Source organism: Grus americana, chromosome 2, assembly GCF_028858705.1.
Source record: "Grus americana isolate bGruAme1 chromosome 2, bGruAme1.mat, whole genome shotgun sequence".
NCBI classification, from domain to species: Eukaryota; Metazoa; Chordata; class Aves; order Gruiformes; family Gruidae; genus Grus; species Grus americana.
This window is the reverse complement of record NC_072853.1, coordinates 4,769,746-4,794,056: the sequence shown is the minus strand read 5'-3', so window position 1 is coordinate 4,794,056 and position 24,311 is coordinate 4,769,746. Positions and strand designations below refer to the sequence as shown.

The 24,311-nt window shown below is 36.9% G+C and overlaps 1 protein-coding gene across 18 annotated transcripts in view; it reads right to left on the bottom strand.

Annotated features, from left to right (window-relative positions):
• Positions 1-24,311, bottom strand: part of PTK2 (protein tyrosine kinase 2) — a 224,137-nt gene that overhangs the window by 47,494 nt on the left and 152,332 nt on the right. For 11 of the 18 annotated variants that reach the window (XR_008575651.1, XM_054814477.1, XM_054814476.1 and 8 more), the window contains 7 exons: positions 22,440-22,492; positions 13,365-13,448; positions 12,147-12,164; positions 8,109-8,165; positions 6,675-6,695; positions 5,521-5,618; positions 1,435-1,519 (listed from right to left, as the gene is read on the bottom strand). Coding sequence is in view for 17 of the 18 variants with exons in the window: in XM_054814477.1 (XP_054670452.1) it covers positions 1,435-1,519; positions 5,521-5,618; positions 6,675-6,695; positions 8,109-8,165; positions 12,147-12,164; positions 13,365-13,448; positions 22,440-22,492 (416 nt within the window). In the remaining variant the exon portion in view is untranslated. The remainder of the gene's footprint in view (positions 1-1,434; positions 1,520-5,520; positions 5,619-6,674; positions 6,696-8,108; positions 8,166-12,146; positions 12,165-13,364; positions 13,449-22,439; positions 22,493-24,311) is intronic. The other 7 variants (XM_054814475.1, XM_054814485.1, XM_054814490.1 and 4 more) reach the window with 5 other exon arrangements.

The following is a 24,311-nucleotide window of genomic DNA, read 5'->3' as shown; positions in this document are numbered from 1 at the left end:
TTACTATGCAAAAGCAGACAGGAATGAAGGGACAGGTGCTGCTTGCATCAACGTTTTCTTTCATCTACTTTTTATACTTAGGTGTTCCTCCTCACAAGAATCAATACTAAATGTTTTCAGCATTGAAAACTCCACCACAAGCAAACAACGAAACCCCAAAAATATTTTACTATTCCTAACATTAAAATAATATATTAGGAAATAAATTTTTAATTCCGTGAAATAACCAACTCTGCCTCTCCAGATGTTGGATTTTGGCCTTTTGAAGAGTGCTCTTAAAAACTAGGAGGCAGTATCTTCTGAGAGAGTTTGCAGTCTGAACACAAACAAGAGAAAGGTAACAGATGGGAATTAGAAGAAGAAAAAAGAAAGAAGAAATGGCAAAACTATTAAATCAAAATTGAAAAGCACTATTTATCTGTCTAGTACATTAGCATTTCCTAATCTGTCAAGCTCAAAGCATAATAAGGAGCGTTCAATGAGCAATTATTTTCTACATTGTTAAGAGACAGCAGTCTACCTTTGACTGCTAAGTTATTACTATAAGCAATGGTATTTACTTTTCCAACAGCTAGAAACGTAATGGAAAAAATTATAGTAATTTAAGAAAAATCTGACATCCAAAAATAAGCCATTAGCTATGAACACAAATTTTCTGAACAATTAGGAAAAAAATCCTTGAACAAAGGAATAGTGAATAAAAGTATACTGTAACATCTGACCATAACCAAATAATTTATTGATATAATACAATACCTTGACGAGGTTTACAGATATACAATAGCAGAAGATAACAGGCAAAAATTAAGGCCTAAGTCTCCTATCTCAATTTGCTCACAAAACCAAACAGTAGAGAAATCAGTAACTACAACATTCTTATAGAAGTTTTCTGTTAGTATTCATCAAAACAAAAAGCCTTCCTCCATGTATGAAACATACATTTGGGGAATGCAATATTTGTGGGCAATTATTTAGGAAATTGGTTTATTCTATCAAAATTTTTAATTCTGAATTTTCAAAGCAGTTCTCTCTCAGACAGAACATTTTTAGCAACTTTGTTAGCAAAGACATCCACCTGACCTTCTAAAGTAATACACTGAAACAAGTGCTATGCTTTTTTTAATTCATTAAGGAGAAAGAAGGAAATATGAGGATCAGATCTCTAATATTCCCAAACTGGTTCTGAAGCCTTACAGGAGTCAAGACATCATCGTTCAATTTAGAAAATCAAAGAATCCACGTATAATCACACACATGAGCAATGCAAGGACATAACGCAGTCTTCCTGGCACATATTGCAGGAGAGGAAAAGGTCATGCTATTTATTAATAAAAAAGATTTACATTAGTATCATAAGTTTCTGGCACAGATGGCTGCAGTCTTTGCAAGAATCAGTTACAGAAGCTACCTCAAAAGAAGTATTTTAATACTCACAGGCTTCTTGTAAGAATTTTTCTCTAACGCTGTCTGAGGTGCAGTTTTTACACGTTTTGATTGCAACAGCCATAGCTGGATTTTCCTGAAAGACATTATTAAGAAATAAGTGAAATATAGCTCACCAAAAGCTAAGTCCTTTAAAATTCTAGCAAAACTGCATTAGAGAAAATTACTATTAACTGAAGTATCTTTAGTTAAGAAATTACATTTTGAAAGCTTCAATGTTAAAATATTATAATCAAGACACCTAGTGTACAACATTTACACCTAATGCGCCTAGGAAATATTTAATCTGTTTTAAACTATGTTAAATCATACAAAAATTATGACAAAAGAGAGTAAGTTTAACTGAACAGTACTGTAAACTTTTTGTGTTATTGAGGATAGTAAACTCTTGACAATATTTAGCAAAAGCAGAGGAAACAAGTAAAAATATGCCTAAAACCCATACAATTATGTAAGCAAGCAACCTGGAAAGCCAAATAAAGGAGTTTTGGTGGCTCTCGCAGAGCAAAAACTGGCTGTAATTTTGAACTGAAACTACAAAGGAAAGTAAACCAAAGATTTTACATATTAACTTCACAATCAGTTCTATCAAGGGCTTAAAACCAAGTTAAACAGAACACATGTATTCAAAACCAGAAACAGATTTTACCATCTGATTTTATCCTCTGAATACTGGAAAATGAGAAGCACTGAGACAGCCCAAAGGAGGCCGCTCGGTTCAGGCGGCATCTTTCATCTTCTCTTGCTTTGGTGTATTTTACAAATACTCCTTCCATAAGGTTACAAACAGCACAGAGAAGCTGCAAGTGTTTTTCTTCTGCAAAGAAGCTTTAGGTGTTCAAGTTTCACTAATATTCACAGAATCACAGAATGGTTTGGGTGGGAAGGGACCTCAAAGATCATGTAGTTCCAAACTAGATGATGTCCCTGCCATGGGCAGGGACACGCTCCACTAGACCAGGTTGCCCAAAGCCCCATCCAGCCTGGCCTTGAACACTTCCAGGGAGGAGGCATCCACAACTTCTCTGGGCAACCTGTTCCAGTGCCTCACCACCCTCACAGTCAAGAATTTCTTTCTAACATCTAATCTAAATCGACCCTCCTTCAGCTTAAACCCATTACCCCTTGTCCTGTCACTACACTCCCTGATAAACAGTCCCTCTTCCAGCTTTCCTGTAGGCCCCTTCAGGTACTGGAAGGTCATAATTAGATCTCCCCGGAGCCTTCTCTTCTCCAGGTTGAACAATCCCAACTCACATCTCACTGAACAATTCAAAACAGCACGACTTACTTAGAAAATGTTATTTTTACAACATCGCGTATCCCCACAGTAACATGCAGCGCTCAGATGTCGTCACTCATGCAAGTTCTTAATGGGCTGAAAGCAGCTGAAATGTTTTAAAATTAAGGTTCTACATTAGGCATAGGCCTGCTCAAGCACTAGTATGCCTTCCTTCCAACTGGGAAATCGGGAATTGTGCATTGTTAAACGGGAAGACTACAAATGAACCCTTCCCCAAAAGGCTACAGGGTTGAGGTACGTCCTCACCTAGTTTTTAAGGCCAGTGAGAGCTGAAGATTCACAGTTATGTTCTACGTCTGCTCATGCTCACTCTATTTTAAATCTCTTTTTACAGACTATCAGAATATTTTTCAGGCTGAAATGTCTATTTTCTAAGTTACAACATAGCTCTTCAAGTTGACTCTGCAGGAAAATATTGATCAAAACTTTCATACACAAACATGCCCATAAACTGATTGAAAAACTGGTGGTAAATTAAGATGATTTTATTCCCTTCTGAAGTCAGGAGTCAAAAATCAACATTGGATGAGACCTCTCGAGGCCGGCCAGACCAACCCCTCTCCTGGTAATACAGATAAAGTTTCTGAAACATCTCAACCAACATGAGCATCAAAAGGAAAAGTTTCAGTGTCCGCAACCAGCAAAGACTCCAGGCATTTTGTACAATGAATAGAGGAAAAGGCCTGATATCAGAGTTTTGCTGATCGTTTGCTTTCGGATACAGAGACAAAGCACTGAGGAGAATCAGACTAGCAACAGTTTGTTTACTGATCAGCAAACACTATTTTAAATGACACTTCTGGATTAATCCCACAGTAAATTGATCTTTCTAAAGAAAATCTTATTTGAATTGCTTACATCTGAGCAATACGATTCTGTATGTATACACACATCTTCCATTCAGTATCCAATAAATACCGACTGGTTGTGATATTTCAGGAACACTTAGTAGTAAGCAGCATTTGAGGAGAGGTGGACACTACGCAGTCACTAGAGTAAGAATTTTACAAGTGCAATGAACAAGGATAAATGAGATTTTTCAGATTCAAATTGGAGTTAGCAGAACTAGAGACCAGATATCTCCCCTATAGTTTTGCATGCGAGCTGAATATATATAAGGATGGAAACGCTATCATGTTATTGTAACTAATCTTTTATCTATTGTCAGATTTCTTCCAAAAGTTTAAGTTATACTCTGTGACTAGTACATTAAAATTTAATGATAATGCCTTTCTGTTTTTCTTTTACATATTCAAGTGTCTTAAATGTAGTAAAAATTTACTAATAAAAGTCATCAGCAGGTTGCTCTTTAAAAAACTTATAGGAGACACACAATGACTGAACAAAATCTGTTTTCCGATTCAGGAAAAAGAATGGAGAGAGACAGCATTTTCAAAACAACAGTCCCTAAGAAAAGGGGTCTGTAATTGGTCTTACAGAGCGCTAGATTTATCTGCCTCAAGTTCAGTGAAACATTACTCCGCAAGCACTCCTGTTAACTTGGACAGGATTAAATGAAAAATAAGGATCTCCCTTAATGCAAAATGTATCAGAACTGCTTTTCTAAATGAAGGGATCAGAACAGACTTCAAACCTGTCTGAAATATGTAACATTTATCCTTATTTATTCGCTTCAATATTGCAGTAAAGATTTATTAATTTAACCCATCAAACCCAGGACGCTAACCAGCTGTTTCTGGGAAAAACTGGTTCCGAAGTTAGAACTAGACTGTTGTCCTCATGAATTATTACTTCATCTATCAAAAATCCAGACACCTAATTTCTTCAAATGGGAAATAAATCTCAATTTTGCACTTGTACAATTAGTTTCTTATTAGCTTGGAATTGGTTGAAATCAAATAATTTTCCAGCTTTCTCTTGCTTTTTCCACAAACCTAATTTTACATCCACTTAAATTGCAATCTTAATCTTTGTGGCCAAGTCCAGAAAAACACATAAGCACCAGCCTAAATTACCCAAGTCCCACCAACCTCACTGGTTTCACTGAGGTGACTCTCGTGGAGTCTTGTTTTGCTGGATCAGTGCCCAAGTTTTTTGTATCTTTCTCTTTCAGGAAAAAGTAGTAACTTTATTAACATGCAAGCTTCTTTGTGAGGGATATAGTGGGATGCTCAGTGGAGAAACAGACAGATTTCTTTAACGTTATTGTCCCTCTGTTGTAGGCTATTGCCCTTCCAACACAACAGACTAAAATTTCTTCTCTGTATTTCAACACTGAAGTTAGATTAGCTTATCCTGACACAGTTGGCAGCTTCTGAACTGAAGGCTGAACCTAAACCCAAGTCAGGCTGAACACCCATAAATACTGTTTCAAGCTTTGGAAAAGGTTCTAAAGCACTGAATGCTCAATAGGGGAGTATGGCCAAAGAGACGTGTGCTTACCGTGCCTGGACACACTCAAAATAAAGAAGTGTATGGTTGGGGTTAAAAGCAATCATTTCTAACTCCAACTCAGCCAGTCGCTTTGGTACGGTCTTGAACAATTTACTTGGCTCTTTTGATTCCTTTCCCAATCTATAAAATATGGGGACACAGGAGCACAGAAACTACTCGGGAGCTACTTTTCTACTGATCTGAAACATGGGAAATATTCTTTCTCTATATGCTGATTATTCTGAAAAATAAATCACAAAGTCAATTTTTATTTGTTCCGGAAGACTCAGACCAAGGCATCTAAGGAATACGTTTATTCCTTATTTTATTTTTTAACTAGAGAGGTTTTAGTGTTTGTTTATTTCAGAAGTGAGGCTTACCGGACTCATGTAAACTCCTTGGTGCACATCTCCAAACTGTCCTTCACCAATGCAGCGCCCCAGTTCAATTCTCTCCCTTTGAATTTCATAATCTCTGGCTATAAGAATATAATGCACTTAAAATATCAAACTTCTGACAAAGGGCAAAGAAATAATCCACAAGATACAAAACTCAAAGTCAGTCACTCAAATGTCTCACATATGAATAGCTAAGATTAACATTTGCTGCACACCAACCTATACAAATGCTGTACACACACAGTGGAGACCTCTTAAACAAATGTTTGAATCAAAGCAATGAAAAAGGAATTGTGAAATCTAATTTGCTAAATTAACTACTATGCATTATTTATTTCAATGCAATAGACATAATTGAATCCTTCTTAATTACAGCTAGTAAAAGACAAAGAACACAAATAGCCTAGGGCAATACCGATGATATTAAATACAGCCTTAGCCCACATCCCTTCGGATGTTTAAGAGAACTCCACTATGTGGTGTTTTAGATCTTGGAACCACCAAATGAGCCCAGAGAATTTTTAAAGAGGTAACTGCAAGAAACACAGAAACGAGAACATGGCAAATAAAGACTAAATGAAAGAGCAAAATTTTGAGTGCACTACATCTCTAACAGTGTGTAATTGAAGTAAAATTGGTATGTTTTGTGGACTTATGCAATTTTGTTAACTTTGTGGTTTAATAGACTGAGAATATTACTGATAAAAATGGATCAGTACTTCAGCAAAGCATTTAATCAATTGCAATTGAATTACATCATTTGCAATTTAATTTCTAGCAGACATGGAAAAATAATTCAGGAATAGCAGAAAAGCATAAACAGTATATGTTTTCACCTCTACTTCTATGATTCAGGGGAAAAAAAATATAATCAACCAGCATAGGACTTCATGACTGATGATTTTGACTTCATTAACGCTACAGAAATAATGTCACCTAGAGCTGGATTACAAAGTGACAAATGCCTTTTTAATTTCGTTTTTTAAGTACTGCATTTTCCTCTTTAAAATCCCAAAGGTAACTGGTTTAACTATAAATAAATAATGTTTATTAAATGAAAGTGAATAGTAAACTTAAAAATTCCACATCATTCCAAATTGCAAGCATACAGGGATGGGTAAAGGGTCTCCTGTTACCTTCATCTATTCCATAGCTTTCTGCAGTGCAATTAAGAGAAAAATCAAATGCTTACTTAGATATAGCTTCTTAACATCAAGACAAGGACAAACATTTTTTAACATTTTTTTTTAAGTGAAGAAATATACTGATGCAATTTTAAGTTTACATTAGCAGAAGTCACAGGTCTGTTCTTGTGATCTTTACTGACTCAGTCCTTTGAGAGCTGAACACTTGAGTCCACTTCAATCCAGCAAAGCACTTAATGAATTTCACTTCAACAACTCATCTCGTGGACTTAGAATTGAAGGCATATTTAAGTGTTCAGCATCATCCAAGGCTGGGCCCACAAGTAATTACTTTCATGAGAATTTAAATGAAAATATTAGGGGGAAAAAAAATCACACAAAGTTAATAGGTTAACAAAAAATAAAGGACATAATTTGTCACAGTAGTTATTGATCCTGCATTTATTTTAGTAGAATCATGTAGTGACTTACTGCCAGACTTTTAAAACATTGTTTATTTCTGGAAAACATATATTCTTGCTTTTCAAATATTTATGTTCAAATATATATGTTTTTCAAAACATATATTCTTACTTTTCGAGTATTTTCCACAGTAGTGGAAACTATGTTGTAAACACTGAAGTGATCATGAAACACTTCTGCCACGTGGTAAACTTTAGAAATTCTTACATACATTTATGGTTCTTCAGCAGAACAAGGCACCAGCTTACCACCATCCTCCCCTCTTACGCTAACCAAACCTGACGTTTTTGCAGGTCTGCGTATCAACTGATTGTCTACTAGAGAAATCCTTGGTTGCCAAAATGCAACTGTAATTTTGCAGACACAACTTTTAAAATCAGAATAAATCAGTTAGCCTTGACACTTTAAGATTGTATTATAATTCAAATATGCCATAAGACAAAATCCTTGTGGTGAGGCTAATGCATCTTTTCTTTTACTTCAAAGCTGAAGACTCAGAAGAACTTTGAATTTTTATTTTTGTTTCTGAAGTCTTTCATCTTTAACAAAATTGCATGTGGTACAGATGACTTTCCTCTATCAAGGAATTCAAGAGCAGCAAGTCTGTCACAGAGCAAGGGTGAGATACAATTAGACAGCAATACACAAATTGTTTGCTCTTATCACAGAAATTTTATCCGTTCTTTCTTTAAGCATTGTGTTTAGTATCACAATCAAAAATTCCACATTTTGAGACATAAAAGGAATTTCACTGTGAAGTCACTGATGGCAACAAAACAGAATTTGATTTTATTTGCTTCAAAACCTGAACCTGAAAAGCACTGAATCTATGAGTTTTCAAAACATCATAAAGAGTATTTTCTTTGCACACATATCACTTGAGGCTGAAATACAAGATTCAGTCCCTGCTAAACCAAAGAAGCTTTTGGATAAAAAAGTTCCCAAGTTAAATACCATACTTACTTGATGGCATTGTATAAGTATCTTCTTCATCTATAATCTCTGCATAGTCATCTGTCTCTGTAACGGGAGGAATTGAATAGTTTCGGGAAAAGCAGATGAAAACAATTCTCCAGAACAGTATCTCCAATTTATCAAGGTTGATATGTCACAACCCTCAACTTCAACATTGCTGGGACGCATACACAATAGCATGAATAAAACTTGCTCATGCATCATTTATGGTATGATAATGACCTCAGTGCCAATTATACTACGTCACATAGATGCATTCAACAAGGGATAAAAGGAAGATTCATTTGTATTCAAAAAAGTTCAAGTTCTGTAACTGAAACCCATCCAAACTGTTGACTTAAAGAGAAAATCTTTTTAATAGCAAATTCTACTGCAGTAAGGAGAAAATATTATTAATGGATTAAATTGCTTTACCTTCAATGAAGTGTGAATAATAGTTTGCTAGTTTTTTACGTCAAACAAGTAGAACAGACAGTAAAGATGTTCCAGGGCAGCATCTACCTACTGTCAGTGTGGCAAGGTAAGTTATTCTGGAGCGTCTTCTGGAGCATAAAGATGTTTTAAGTCACACTCTCACCTTGCACCCATTTTTCTTGCATTAGTCTCAATTTTCCTCTCATGGACAGTGTTCGAAAACAACCAGTTCTCAAAATTTTCTGAAAAAATTATAGTTAATCTCTTCCTCTGTTTAAAGCTTACAACTTTTACATCATCTGTTCTCAAAATGGTTTAAATGGCGTCAAGTCATATCAGAAGTTCCTTCTCGTGCTCTAAAGAACTTTCAGTGTGTGTAGGCCATTTCCTAATGGTGAGATAAATTCCTCCAGGGCTTACAAAACCAGTCCACAGTGAGATTATTTTTCACTGCAAGGCTGTTAAATTCTCCTAACCAACTTTAAATGTATAGAGAGGTTCTCAAAATTGAATTATTTCAAATCCAATATGCAGTTTTCATGGTTGGTTTCAGGTGATCATATATTAGGCCACCTCTGAAAGGCATAATTTACTCCCCCTTTTTCCCCATCTGCCCTGGAGCATGTCTATATCCCTACAACTCCCTGGTATCATTTCTAGAGGTATGGTTTCTGAACGGTGAATGGGACAAAGCCACAGTGAGACTGGAAAGAAGGATGGGATGATCCCTTTTGGCAGCAGCTCGCAGTTCAACCAACATAAGCCAACTCTGAAACCAGAGCAAAGCTCATAAATATTATACGCATACATAAACAAGAGGCTTAATTTTCAGATAAACTGAATATTTAACAATTAGGAAACTACAGGTTGCCTATAACCTTTGAAGTTCAACACACTTCAGTGAGTAAATTCAGTTTTATGATCCTAACTTTCTTCTACTTAAATAAAATTAAAACTATTTTGCTTTTGAATTCCTGTAGGAATATACCGTGTCTTGTAAAAACAGAATCAGGAAATTCTATACCATTTAAACTTTTGCTAGGCAATTTCTGTTTAGGACACAGCAAAACAGAGTCATCTAATGAAAATTCAATTAATTATAAAGACAGTGCACGATTCTGAACAGGCAGCATACTCCAGAGACGCTAATCTCTTTCTTGGTATGTTTTTTCCTCCCTACACTATAAACTAATGTTTTGTAGAAATTTAGCCCCAGTTTGATCTAAAAAATAAGCATCCGTTTGAAAGAAATCTTTAGTGTGACACCAATGTGATGGGGATAAATCACTCTGCTTCCTTCTAATATTGCGGTAAGATGTTTTTGACTTTTGTTTAGTGTGATATAGATCAACTATTGCTACAAGCTAGTATTTGAGAACACCAGAAAGCTCTTAATCTATATAAAAAAAATGGACTGAATGAAAGATGTTATAAACATATTTGAGAAGGATTTAAAAAGTTTGGAAACTAGAACTGGTGTCACACTGGTCTTTGAAAAACCAAAACATTTGTCACACTAGATGATGAAACAATGCTTGCAAAATATGACAAACGGCTTGGCTTGTTCATGTCTCTATTTTAAATTAATGAAGTTAATTCATAACAAAAGCATTATCAGAACACGTCAGAGCACTTTATACGGTTTTGATACATTGCCTAAAACCGTTCTGAAACTAAAAGAGTCTTCAGTAGCCAATCCAAATAAATTAAATGTATGCAATTAACTAAACGAGTATTTTTTGTTACACATTTAACACCCTGGAGAGGAATATATAATATGAATTCAGAAAATAATTCCTATACATGTCTGGCATTGTTTCTGGGAATTGGAGGAAAATTCAATCAAGGCATTAACAGTGAGGTGCTCAAAGTGTTCTGCAACAAAGACAACTGATCTCCCTCACGTGCAGTCTTTACCCCACAATTAAAGTCATATAGCATGATACTACTACAAGTCTGCTAAGACTATGACTACGTCTGCTAAGAGATATTCTAGAACCCACACAGAGTCTAAAGCAAAACTCAGCTGGGCAAGGCTCTCCAGGCTGCTTTATGAAGAAGGATGTACTACAGCAGTCTCGAGAGTTAAACACGCACATCAAAGCAGCAATTCCAGTGGATGTTCTATCTTGGAGGCCCTTGACAAGTCTAGTAAAACTAGTAGTTAAAAATAGGGCTCGTTACTGCTGCTCTATTGCACATTCTAAAACCAGCACTGAACCTGCTGGCCAATGCTAGCTTCCTCTAGATGGGAATACAAATAGGTTACTTTTGGACAAAGATCATAGAATCATAGAATCTTAAGGTTGGAAAAGACCTCTAAGATCATCAAGTCCAACCGTCAACCCAACACCACCATGTCTACTAAGGATACAGTGTTAGTGGTACAGGTAAGTGAGCCAATTTGAGCTTTACTGAATCTGAATGTGTTGATTAAACAGTAGAAAAAAATACCTCAATATATTAAATCCGTAATACCTAATCTATGATTTTAACCACCTCTCTGATATTTCCCTTTCCATTTTTTCTCCATTTATCAGAGACCATAATTTATAAAAGATGATAAGCACCACTAAAAAGCAATGCAGGGTTAGTATCTGAAATACAATTTCTGAATTTATGACAGAAAAAATGCCCTTTGAGTTGGTAATGTTTAAGAAAAAAGGAAAATGTAGGTACAGTTATCTTAACATGATTTACGTCTAAAGGACAGAAAGGAGATGAGAATTTATACACCCCCTTTACATTTTCCTGAGAGGAAGGCCACAAGACATTATTTCTTCTTATTGCCTTCCTTTGCATACTGCTTTTTATGCCCTTTTAATACCTCCTACTTATAAGAATAAAGACACATGCGCTACCAGTAGTAGCAGTTTGATTGTTTTCCAACATCAGATGGAATCTTTTAGAAAAACAGCTAAAAATCTCTTTTAAAAAACAAAACCAAAACCCAACTTGTTTGCAGAGGATAGCAACTCAGTATTTCCTAGAAAAAAGACTTTAAAAGTCTGGAAAAGTTAAATATTTTAAAACAAATTTCAAAGTTTTGAAGAAAAACATTAAAATCTGTCTTGAAAATTAGAAGTCTGAGTGGCTGAAACCTGATTAATATTTCGTGTGTTCAATCTACACTAATTTATCTTGCACAGCTTCTTTCGATGCAAGGAGCAGCAGTAGACTACAGAGCATTTTGATGTTACCATGTCTTTAAAGCAGCACTTAGTAGACTCATTTCTCACTTGTTACATCCAATGATCTCACCCACTGACCACAAAAAAATTCTGTGATACAACCATTTCAATCAAACTGAATGGATGCTCTTGCAAACCTATAAACTTTCTATGCATTATGCCAGAAGTCTCATGGTAAACGCATGCAATACCACATCCCTGTGTGTTTGAAATAGTTTTTCCTTTTTCAATTCCAGTTTAGCAATAAGTGTTAGTTGCACAGCCTGTAAAGTACAGTATTTATCGGCTAATGTCCAAAGCAGACTGCTTTTTAATACTCAAATCTCTGTAAAATTTATTACTGAAATGTGCATTAAGTGGTATATGGATAAAAGAGTTGCATATTGCATGTTAGTAACACACAGACTAGAAAACATATTACCGTCCCCACTAATTTCATCTGCAGATCCAGGTGGCATGCAAGGAGAGAGAAAAACAGAGGGGGAGAGAGAAGGGACAGAGAAGGGGGAGGGGAAAATATACTATTAAATTCATGAGTAATCCAAAAGTATTCAGACTGCAGTTATCTTATATACCTGACTCAAGAGAAACCAGAAAAGTAGTAGAATTTAAGACTTCTCACCTAAAACCCAAGGGACAAAGATACGTTCTAAGAAGCTTGTGTGATGAACCCGAGTTAATGACTTTCGAACACAAAATTACACAAACGTTAAATTTGGGAGTGGAACTAGTTATTTTAATGCATTGTTAAGAAATTTCTGGTTTTATTTAATACTTCACTACAAAGTAGATTTACAGCCAGATGAGTCAGTTCAATTTGACTTCGCACATACACTTATGACTTTAGATGGAGTTGGTGTCGACCCTTTCAAAGGAACTGCACTCCTGTACTATCACTAAGACACGCGTAAGAAAAGGAACCATCTAAGTATTAACTATACAGAGCATATTGCAGTTATACAAAGCTGAAATTTAAACAAGTGGCAAACGGAGCAATTCTACTGGGAAGCTGTTCAAACGAGCACCATATTCCGCATGTACTGCAGCGGCCCTACTGCACACCAATACCCACAGCACAAGCTGATGCACTTTAGACGTTAATTTATAACTATAAGGAAAATGTGCATTAATGTTGTAAAACTAATGCACCTGTTACTCCAATTCTTCTTACCCCTACGAAAGCCAAACTGGTCCAGACCAAGCGCTGAACCAGTATGCAGCCAAAAGCATCACTGTATTCAATATTTAATTCAAAGTGATCTTAGCTGATGCTTATTGTTGCTATTCTATTTCATTCATAAGCATGCTGTATCAGGGGTCCAAGAATGAAGTCAAAATATATTAAAAAAAACCCGCATGGTATACCGGGGCTGCATAGCTGTACAAATGAAATTATTAATATGTTTGTCATTGTAGCATACGATGCCTAAAAACAAGTCCCCCATAAAAATGGGAACCAGCAAGTTTGTGGCACTGGATGAAAATCCAATTCAGTAGGATGGAAGGGGTAGCAGAAATTTAATAAATTATTCTTGGAACTCTGTTTACCTGAGGCTAAAGTAGTAAAAAAACAGTAACTGAGTTAGTATATTCAGCTTTTGGGTTAATAAGGCAGCCTATACAAAGAGCAGTGCAGTACCCTTAGGCGGCGACTCATGGGAACAGAAGACGAAAGGGAGAAAGCGTCTAGCTTTCTTTACTCTATGCTGACAGTGATTGACTCCTTTACAAAGAGGCAAGAAAAGGAAAGAGAAAAACAGAAACAAATTATTTGGAAATAAAAGAAAAGAGACTGGAGAGAACATCTACAATGAATGAACATAAAAGTAAAGGTTTACATTACAATTCTGTATATGCAAATGGATATACGAACGTTGTCAAAATGTAAAAGCACATTTGGTATTTCCCTTCCAATTCCTTTCTACAGCAAAGTTATTCTTATTTCAACTTTTAAAAGTGAAACTAGAATCTATTAAAAAGTCAGCTTTTGCCAACTATATACCATCCATTGACAACACAAAGAACATTGTCTATCCCAGAAGCGTAACCCACTTTTGCAAGCTCCCCATCTAAGTTCTACTAGACTGTGCTATAGCTAAATTCCGATTCAAGTGGCAGTCACCTGACTTAAACATGGACATATTGACTTTCTGGACCCTTAAAAGAACTTAACACAAAACAAGTATAAGAGGCTTACACAGAACAAGGAAAAACACAGTTTCTCTGTTCCACTGAAATACAACACTGACATATTTTATGATCTGAAATCTGCCACTGGAGTTTTATCCTCAGTGCAGACCTGTCTTGCCAATTGATATTCTCTCCAAAGACCTCTGGGCGAATGCCCCAAGGTACTGTCCTCACTGTCCCCTCTCCTAGTCACCCTACTGCATTTAATTAGCAAAGTGCTTATCAGGAGATTTTTGAGTAGGAGAAAATACAAAGAAGCCACAACTGATTTCACAAGGTGAGAAAGAAGGACACAAGACGACACTAAGAACCTGAGGACAGCTGCTCCTTTTATTTCTCTTGTTACCTGTTCGCTCCTCTCTGCTCTCCTCTCTTCCTGCTCCCCTCTTTTCCCTCTCTCCTCTATCTCAGGAAATGTGAGAAGTGGTTTAAAAAGCCAATCAACTGAAACCCCACATCTTGTTGTTGGTAGTCCTTCACAGTCAAACCTCAAGAGTGAGGTCCAGCCACCTTGAGTTATACAGGCTGGAGGTACACGTTACAAGAGAAGCCCAGTACCACGGAAGCGGCAAACTGGCACAGCATACTAGTCAGTGGTGGGAGGAGTGGAGAAGGGTGGAAGAGGAGAATTAACTTTCAATAAAAATAACCTCATACTTTTCATAGATTCTGGAAACCTATGAACCATCAGAGTAGCCATACTTACAGAAAAGCACCGTCTTATACACAGCTGGGCAGTTTTTAGCGGCCAGATTTTGAGGGATAACGTGAAGAATTTTTTTAAAGGTGTATTAAGGGTGTTCAATCACTGTCCAATCTGGAAGCTGCACGTTGAATTTCACAGATGCAAATCTAATGGGTAAGGTGTTACTATGTACAACCCATGCTTTGCTAAGATGGCAATTTTAATTCAAAGTTAAAACGAGTGGGTGAGATTTATCATTGTATCCTAAACTACAAAGTACCATTAGAAAAACTGCTGGGGTGATTAAACAAACAGAAATTATTCATCAGTTGTGAAAATCTACATGTCATTGAAAATGACAGAACATTAATCAGATTCAGTGCTAAAAACTAAAAGAGTTGCAAGGAGAGGGAAAAATTATTGAATATTTAGTGTATCAGTATGTCTGTGTATACCACGTTACTGCACTCCCAAGGACTTATCTTCTACCATCACATAGCACAATCTTCAGCACTCTCATTCTAACACAAACCTGAGGTAACACTCTTAAAAAGCTTTAGACATAGTATGAAAGAAAAGAAAAAATACTAGAGCTATTTTAAGAGACTACTGAAAAGGTATTGAAATGAGAATAAAGGAATCCAATACTCCGTATGGAAACAGAAGAGCAGGTATAGAGTCACTGGAAGCAATGCAAGCTATCTAAAAGGGAAGAGATGTTTCAACTCTTGACCCGCCTGCTCAGGCTACAAAGCTAATTTAAGCTTGAAATACTGTTCACTCTTACACTGATACACGGGTAGCAGGAGCTGACTGAAACCTGACCAACCTATTTCATACGAAGGGCACACTGAAATGACAAAGGTGGTTTTAATTCATCGCGTATGTGTCCTGATGCCCTGTGACACTCAGTCCAACTCGTCTTCTGCATTTCAAACTTTGCCTTTATGATTTATTGTCTGAAGTTTGTTCAACTATTCTGCCAGACTAAATGGAAGACTGCTTTGTCTTAAACTTATGTCGTCTTCAAGTCTAGCTAAAAAAGAAAGTATATTTAGGTAAAGAGTTGATTCTAAGTTTAAAAAAAGATGTTCCAACACTTCTTCAGGAGCTTAGAGAGTACGTGCTTGAAATGGATACTGCTAAGAAGGATTTCCACCATTCCACACCAGCTTCTAGCCAGAATATCACTGGCATCTACTTAAATGCCCATAAAGCTCAGAAATGCTGCTGAACACAGACCTCACTGAACTTCTTTTTCATTTAGTTCCTCTTCCCAATACTAAATAGTCACTAAAATTATCGTGTGTGAAAAGAACACATCACTTGCTATGCAATGGACTATGTTACAAGGGAAGCAACCAGGCTAGAAGGCAGTTACTATTGGAGTTCCTCGTTAGACAAGCAACGCTGGAAGGCTGGAAGTGATAATGTCCCATTCTACTTAAGTCATACATTCCTGAACCAGTCTGAGGAAAAACCCTGAAAAAAAAATCAGTAGAAGGAATACATCTATTTGTTTTCGATCTTTTGAAATAAAATGAGTACTATGCGGTTGTCGCATTAAGTATGTTTATACATAAACAACAAAAACCCCAAACCTAATACTGCATGGAACTTCTTTAGTCATACTACAGCGTTATTATTAGCAAAACAAGTGTCTGCTCAAATCAAAGGAATAGATCACAAAGGAGGAGTGTAGGAGGGGAAGAACTCTTTAACCAACATCACAGACTGGTAAAATCAATGCAGTAACTTCCTAGGCACTGACAGGGAGGAAATCTCTTTAGACTGTCACCACAGTTCATTCTGGTCTTCTTGTGTATGAAAAGAAGCATTTTAGTCAGTCTAAAACACAAAAAGATAACACACTAGTCTATTCAACAGTGATAGGAATCTGAAATATTGTAAGTTATTAGCATTAAGGGTATTTTTAACTGTATTATCTTAGTAATCAGCAGAATAGCTGGGTGAGTTAACAAGCATGTAACTCCCTTCGTGAACTTGGAGACTAATGACTTGCTCGAGGTTTGTAAAATTAATCTGCAAAAAACCTTAGGCTTGAATGCCTCCCAGGCCTTTAACCCTGTGGCTGAGCTACAGCTCTACAGAGCTTTTATATTCCCTAATTACTTAATAATTTGAATGTATAACGATGTAATTTATGCTAACACTGTTACTCTTTCTTTTCAAAAGTGAGCTGCAGAGTACAACATAATTGAGCTAGCAGACACAGTCGTAAGCACTCAAGAAACAATTTTTCATTTTAAAAATTTACTTACGCTTTTCAGCATTATCTTTTTGGAGTGACTTGATAAAACGAGCGTGTAAAAAAACCCCACCTTTACAATCTCAGGCAAAGAACACCTTCTCACCCACCAACTAATTCAAATGGAACTAGGAAATACAAGTCCTACACAAGAAACTCTTTCAGAGTTGAGCACAGGGCAGACCTTCACTTTGAGCACAGGAATCACGAAACAAGAGTGCGCACTGTGCTTTGAAAGCAGACGTGATTCAATAAAATCGTTGTCTTTCCATCCTTGCTCACAGCTTTGCTTGTGATTAGCCTGCATCACCCATACATTCAGGTCCTTTCATATGCCAACATCTCCTTCTTTAAGAACATTTTTAATTGTTGTAATACTGCAAGCAGGTGAGTATATTTATTATTTTTTTTCTCTCCTCTCCTGTTTGTTGCATTTTGACATTTGGCTTCTGCTACATTTCAGTTTATTTTAGGTAACCTACTGGAAGTCACTATCACAGATGAACTATACCATGTAATTTTTTTTTATATATGCTAAAATCTCACTTAAATCATGCTTATCTCCTTCAAAAGAGAATTGTTTTCATTCAAATTGAAATTTCAGCTAAGTGGTATGACTAAATTGGCAACAACTTCAAACTCAGGAACCTTAGAGTAGACTTAGTAGAACCTTAGAGAAGAATTCTTATGTCACTCCACTGCCATGATCAGGAGTTATCCACAGTATGTGATTAAGTGTAATGATATCATACTATACATCTGTGATTCGAAGGCAGAAGCTGGAAACTTGCTAAGACCACCCTCTTTCAGGATGCTAAAATCCTTAAGTTCCTATAAAGAAACTCTCTGACAGAGACCGGATTTCTCCTTTGCGGAGCATGTCACTGGATATATCTGAACCATGGGGCGCAGTTATAAATTCTTACAGAGTCACCATGAGCAAACAAACTTTTTTCCTCTACAGAGAGGCAATGGCACATCAGCATTACTAGAAACTTGTGCCATCGTATTACTGTGCACTTACAGCTACAGCCCTTTTGACTTTAAAATGCTACTTGTGTTAGTAACAACAGCTGCGCCAGCTAGGCAACAAGATGACAAAGAAATCTCTCTTTAAGATACCTATTTCCCTATTCAAGGCATGTGTCCTGGGGTCTGTTACTTAGATGGTGGAGCCTGTTCATTAGATGGCTTGAACAGCCTGCCTTAACATCTGAAACAGCGATCGTATTTTTAAACGCCTTTTGATTTCCTTCACCAAATAAGCACATACTGAAGTTGCAAAACCAGCACCCACTTTGAACCAAGAGCAATGCTGTGGCAGACCCTAAACCACCCCGCTCAGACACGTGCCTTGTGCTGGCTGCTGCGCAACGGCTCATCTTCTTCCTTACCGTCATCTTTCCAGTTACAGTTCCCTCCAGACAAACACCTTATTCACCAGAATATCCAAATGCCAAGAGTGACTGCCTAGAATCATAGAATCATTTAGGTTGGAAAAGATCCTTAAGATCATCGAGTCCAACCGTAACCCTAACATTGCCAAGACTTGTTCAATACTCTGCTTGTTCAATATGCACTGAAACAAGCGGGCCTGAAATGTCGTATTCTGTAGCACTGCATGTAAAGTAACGTTTGAGCTACGATTAAAAAAATTTACGTCCGCAGAATTCTCTAGTGCACAGGAGTCACAGCGATTAGCCAAGGGAAGCAAAAGTGTATTTATTCTTCCTAGTCATATTTATATAAGTGAGGATGGGGCAGGAGAAACCAAAGAACTCTGTGTCAGAAAGAATTTATGTAAAAAGGGAGCAAGTAAACTAAGGCTTTATTGATTTCATTTCATGAAGAACTTTTTATAATACATAATTGACTAGGTAAATTATTATTTTTGGACATACATGTATCAGGAAATACACGCATTGCCTTACTAAGGCTAATGTTTGCTGTATCAAAACAAACTGCTGGCCAAAATAAGTTCCTGTAGGCTCGAGTAGAGCATTTTAGTAAGGTGACTCCAAGCAAAACAGGAGGAAATCTAGTCAATAAAATCACAGTAAACTGGTATGCTGCTTCTTACAAATTTGATATACTATTTGCACACAGCAAATGGTTAGCCTTACTGTTTCCTGAGTGTACACTCTTGGTTAAGGACAAAGAATTCTTTTTTAATGTAAAGACAAAAGTAGAGGGAGAAGGAGATAAAAGTTGGAACTATCTATTAGCTAAAACACTAATTGCTTCTGGTGATTCACAGTAACTTACACCAAAAGATCAGATGTATACCAAAGAAATCTGAAATTCAACTCATATTTAATTGGGCTTTTTATTTATATTTATTTATACTCCCCCAAATGTAGAATTTGAGGGATAACATTATTACTGTAGTTAAAAAACCCAGGGGAAATCTAGTAGGTATCTTACTCGCACACAGTAAAAAACAGTGCCCACTGCAAGGAACACGTCATTTAAAGAAGCAAGACAAATACCAGAAAAACAGAAGCAGCAGTAAGAGGTGTGTGGTGAAACCTGGTTCAGTGACACACAGCTGTAAGAGAACACTTCTCGGCTCCCAGGTCCAGCAATCTGCTGCTTTGGATTCCTGGAACCAACTTCACCCTTCACTAGTTTGAAAAGGCCTTTATTTAGAGAAAAAGAAAAAAAATTAAAAAGCTTCTATCTTTGTATGCTTTGGAATATTGAAACACTTGTAAAGAACAAGTTTTCATTTCACTAGACCAGAAGTATTTCAAGGTATGTTAATAAATATTTCAAAAAGACAGACAAGGAGTCTTTCATTAACAGGCTCATTTTTAAACCTACAAAACTTCTGACATATATCTGAACTTTTAGACCACCAAATCATGTTCCACACTGGTTTTTGGCTATTGCTGGTTTCCCTGAAGTGTGGCAGGGTACTCACTGTGAAACCTTCCTTTAGAACTAAGGGTATTAATATTATAAATGTTTGACTGCTTAATTTTCCTGCTGGATATGTGTCTCAGATTTTTGCTATTCAGCCTGAGCACTGGAAGAGGTTTAAACAAAGGGCAGCAATCTCACTGGAAACAAACAGCAGTGTTAATTTATGATTTAAACCATCAAAGGCACAGCTGTATGTTATAGAAGTTCATCTTATTTGAAGCCTTTAGCTCTAAGTCAGTTAAATGTCACCAAAGAAAAGCTCTTATTCTGCAAACCAAGATAGCATCACCCACAGCTGGCTTTGCACTGGATGCTGTCAGCTGTCAGACTCTGCTGACCTGTAACTCTCGGGTTAACTGAACATTATGTACATCTGTTGCCTCCGTTGTTCCATACTGATGGATCAGTTACATTTGACAACAGGAGTGACACTTCTTCACATCTACGTGAAGTATGACGTCATCTATAACAAGTTGATTCCTTTGGGGACACAAAGATTCTGACAGAAAGCACCTCCCGAGGAAAAACCCTTATCGCACAACTTCATCTCAACAATCTGTGGTTTAAATTTAATATACTGACATCCATGCCACACTCGATGCATTTCAAGTAATTTTGGGGCAAAACCCCCAAAACAACAACAAAAAAAAGCATGTCAGTGTTCCATGTGTCCTTATTAAAAAGAAGAACCCTTGAGAATGAATAATAAATGCAATGGCTTGAATCATTCCAGTATTATGTCAGTGTTTCCAGTGGTTTGTAACACAGTATAAAAAACAAGCATCAAGTACAATGATTTTATTGTGGAAAGATGTAAAACCTTACTACAATGCAAGAAAAATACCTAATTGGGTTTGATTTTGGTATTGGAAAGAAAGAGAAGGATATTTTCTGTTTTAATTTTATTATTTTGCTTATGGCATCAGGAGCCAGCTTTGCACCTTACAGTTTCCTTGATATTCGCTTGAACAACTGGCTCATCTCCAGCGCTGCTACTTCTGTTTTTTCTGAGATGTTACAGCAAAACTCTCTCTCATTTGTCCATCATTCACCTTTACGTGATGCCCTAAATGCCAGAGTCATGTGGTATTACAACTAACTTCCCTACATTAATATCAAAACAGTACTTCAAAAGAGTAAAGAAGCAGCAAATTTGTGCTGAGACAAGTGTAATTCAGATACACTGCATGGAGCAAAAGATACCTTAATTTGCAAAGTCAAAGTGACAGCAATAAAGGATCATGAAGCAACCATTTATTACTGCTTTTAACAGTAAAAGTATATCAGCACTCTCAGGAAAATTGAAAGGGTGAAAAATTGAGGTGGCAAGGCAGCATGACTTTTGTCCTGAAGATTAGCTTTTTTTGTGTGAGCGATTAAAAAGCACAGCACTAAGAACTTAATGAAATTTCAACTAACAGCTAAAAGCCACGCAGGTAAGAATCAAGAGAGAATATGCTGACCACGCTTATCTACTGCTTCATGCTTATCCACCTTATCTACCCCGCTTGCTTGATAGGTACTGAAGGAAGAAGAGCTGCTATTTGACTCTGAGAGGTAACAGTATCTGATGAAGCTCTATTACATCTCTGCAGCTTGATACATATTTTAATTCCAGATGCCCTCACCTATTTTCTTGCACAAGGTCTGTTTACTTGAGCTTCCTATGCCAAGGAGTGAATCTCAAACATCTTTAAAAAAGGTTGCGGGTGGGGAAAGGAATCTGAAAAGTAGGAAATTAATCAAACATCTACGTATCTTTCCTTCTTGTATGAAATATGTCGCAATTTTGAATGCATGTCGCTAAGCGCTCACATAAATGTTAAAGTGGGGCTGTAGCCTCCCTGTAAGTCAGGGGTGGACACTCCACTGGGTCACTGTATTAGTTCCTCAAGGTCGTGGCCAAATACCAGAAACCTATAGGAACATATCATAATATTAATACACTTTTGCATTTAAAATCTCCTGAATAAATACTACGTATAAGGATTTAGAAATGTATTTCCTACTAAGAAACTGAATCAATCTCTCAAAAGGATTTGTTTTTAGATTCTGTAAAAGAAAAGCGTTTGCTCAAGTATGAAAACTTAAAAAAACCCCACAGTAACTAACAGAAATCTTAGAAGCCTATAAGCTATAGAAACATGTATTACCTCACATGCTCATCCTTCAATTAACTTGTGATTTTCAACAGCAAAAATTAAGTGCTTTGATCTAAACAGCAGCTACAAAAAAATAGCTATTAAGTTTCTTCTTTCTGAAAAGTGATGATTAATATTTAATTGCCTGTTTTCACTTTTCAAAGCTGCTCCTTCATAATTAACACATACTCAGGTAATTTAAGTTCTAGCCCACAATATTCTCCTTCACTACAAAGCTAGGTGAAAATATTGACGAGCAGCCTTGCTTTGAAGTATTCTGGTCGTGCATTATTGCACGGCTACGGCTGTTCTCGCAAGTGACGCTACGTAGGATAGCTGCAAAAAGTTTCTCTTTAGAAACTGCACTACAAAGGCAGCACAGCTACGGTCTTAGGAAAGTCAATAGCCATGTAGCAAGAAGTGAGCTAACTGCGAGTGAAAAATCTGCCTAAACATCTGCTAGTTTTATAAATAAACTTACATTTTTTCTTTAATGAGCCTTACCTGACACAGAGACTGTGTGTGACCTTACTCCTTGCTTCTCATTGTTGGCCAGCCTGTAAAACAGAGGTTGGAATCGCTGAATGCTGTACATTCTTCACGGTCACATACACTGGGAATTCATCCTAACAGGGCACCTACTGTAATTAGCAGGGCCAATCCATTTCCCACAGTGACAGATTTTGAGGGGGAGAAAAGTCAGAAAGGAATCTACCATTTCAAACCCATCTGGGGGAGTAAGAGTGAAGAGAATGCGTTACCGGTTTAATTAGCATATTGAATTGCAAGGACAGAGCGAATTTCCAGGGAAAAACCAAAACTAAAGTTTTACAAACTTTTAAGATCAAGCCATGCATGTCTAAACTTTGTCAATGTACATAATTTGATGGTGCTTCTACTGTCTGTATTATTTACTGGAAATAAAGTATGAATTGAGTTTTGGCTGTAAGATGGCTTACCCTGTACAATTTTAAATTGATTTATGTGTTACATAAATTAAGAAAAACAATTAAATTTAACTCTAGTTAGCTATAAATATTCATTAGTAACACAAATTCCAATGATTGCTTCTAGGTTTTTTTCACATCTATGCATAAACCTAATTTTAGTGGTAAGACAGCAAGAGTACTGCACTTCATGCTTTCAGAAATCTGGAATTTTATCTGGCAAAGGCAAATCTTTCCAGATGCAAGATGGTGCTGGCTAGTAGTTCTATGTATTTGACAAAAGCCCATTCCTCTGCTGCCAGACTAAGAGCATATGTAGCGCCCTTGTTCAAACAGACTCAAGCGTACAAATTCAGTTTTGGAAAACTGTCCAAAAATGGGAAGAAGCTTTTTGTTCAAATCTTATTTTATCCCAGAAATCCCTACAAATAAAAAGAAAAGGATAAAATTTATGTAATTAGAAGGTTATTTTGTGTTTCTCAGTTGTACCTATTTAAGTAAAAACAAATTTTCCTCTTCCATATGAGGAAGTTTCCCAATTTTACTGCTTCCAGACTTGACTTTCATTTCATTTTCCTCCCTGGATTTTAACTCCTCTCTCTGCACCATCAGAAAACTACCTGGCTACAAGAATTGCAGCAGGACCTGCAAAGGAAGGGCAACCACCAGTATCTAAGTGGCTAGTTTCTTGCAGATCCAGGAACAAATTGTGTTCCATACGCCACCCAACAGTTAAAAAAGTAATAATAATTCTGAACTCCTTCCAGGAATCAAGGAAGAGACAGAATGAGGTGGCTGGGTCAAAGTAGGCACAGTCCCTGTGTCCCAAAGGAAAAAGGAAGCGATAAGACACAATAAACTGCTCAATTTCATTTGGTCTTTCAAGTTATCTCTTGCTACTGGATGCTGGTGATGCTGCCCGATAAGGTTCAAGGAAAACAATCTGATGAGACGTAGCTTTAAACTGCGTCCAAACGTGGCTACAGAGAAAGTGGTCAGACTGAAAAGAAAAAAAAAAGTGGCTTGGTTAAAGGACTGAAGTTTAGGCGGCCACAGTAAGAAACTGCGCATCGAAAGGGGAGACAACCATCACAACTTGCCAGACAGGATGGAGATCTAGCCACTGGTGCCAGGAGTGCAGGCAATCAGCAGTAAGAACTAACGGGCTTGCCTACCACTGCGTTGTGGCCCACCAACTCCAACAGCCTAAGAAGTATTCTTAGTTCAAACAGAGATAAATTAGAAATGTTCTCTTATTTACCTTAAAGCCTGGGAAGAAGAAAAATGCGGAGAGGTATCTTAGCATACTTTATGTAAGTGTTATTAGATGCAGACAGCATGTCTCAGTGTACCTTGGATACAGTATCACCATCAAACTAGCCAGAGAAAACAATGCAACTCTATTTGCCTGACAGAGATTAGCATTTCC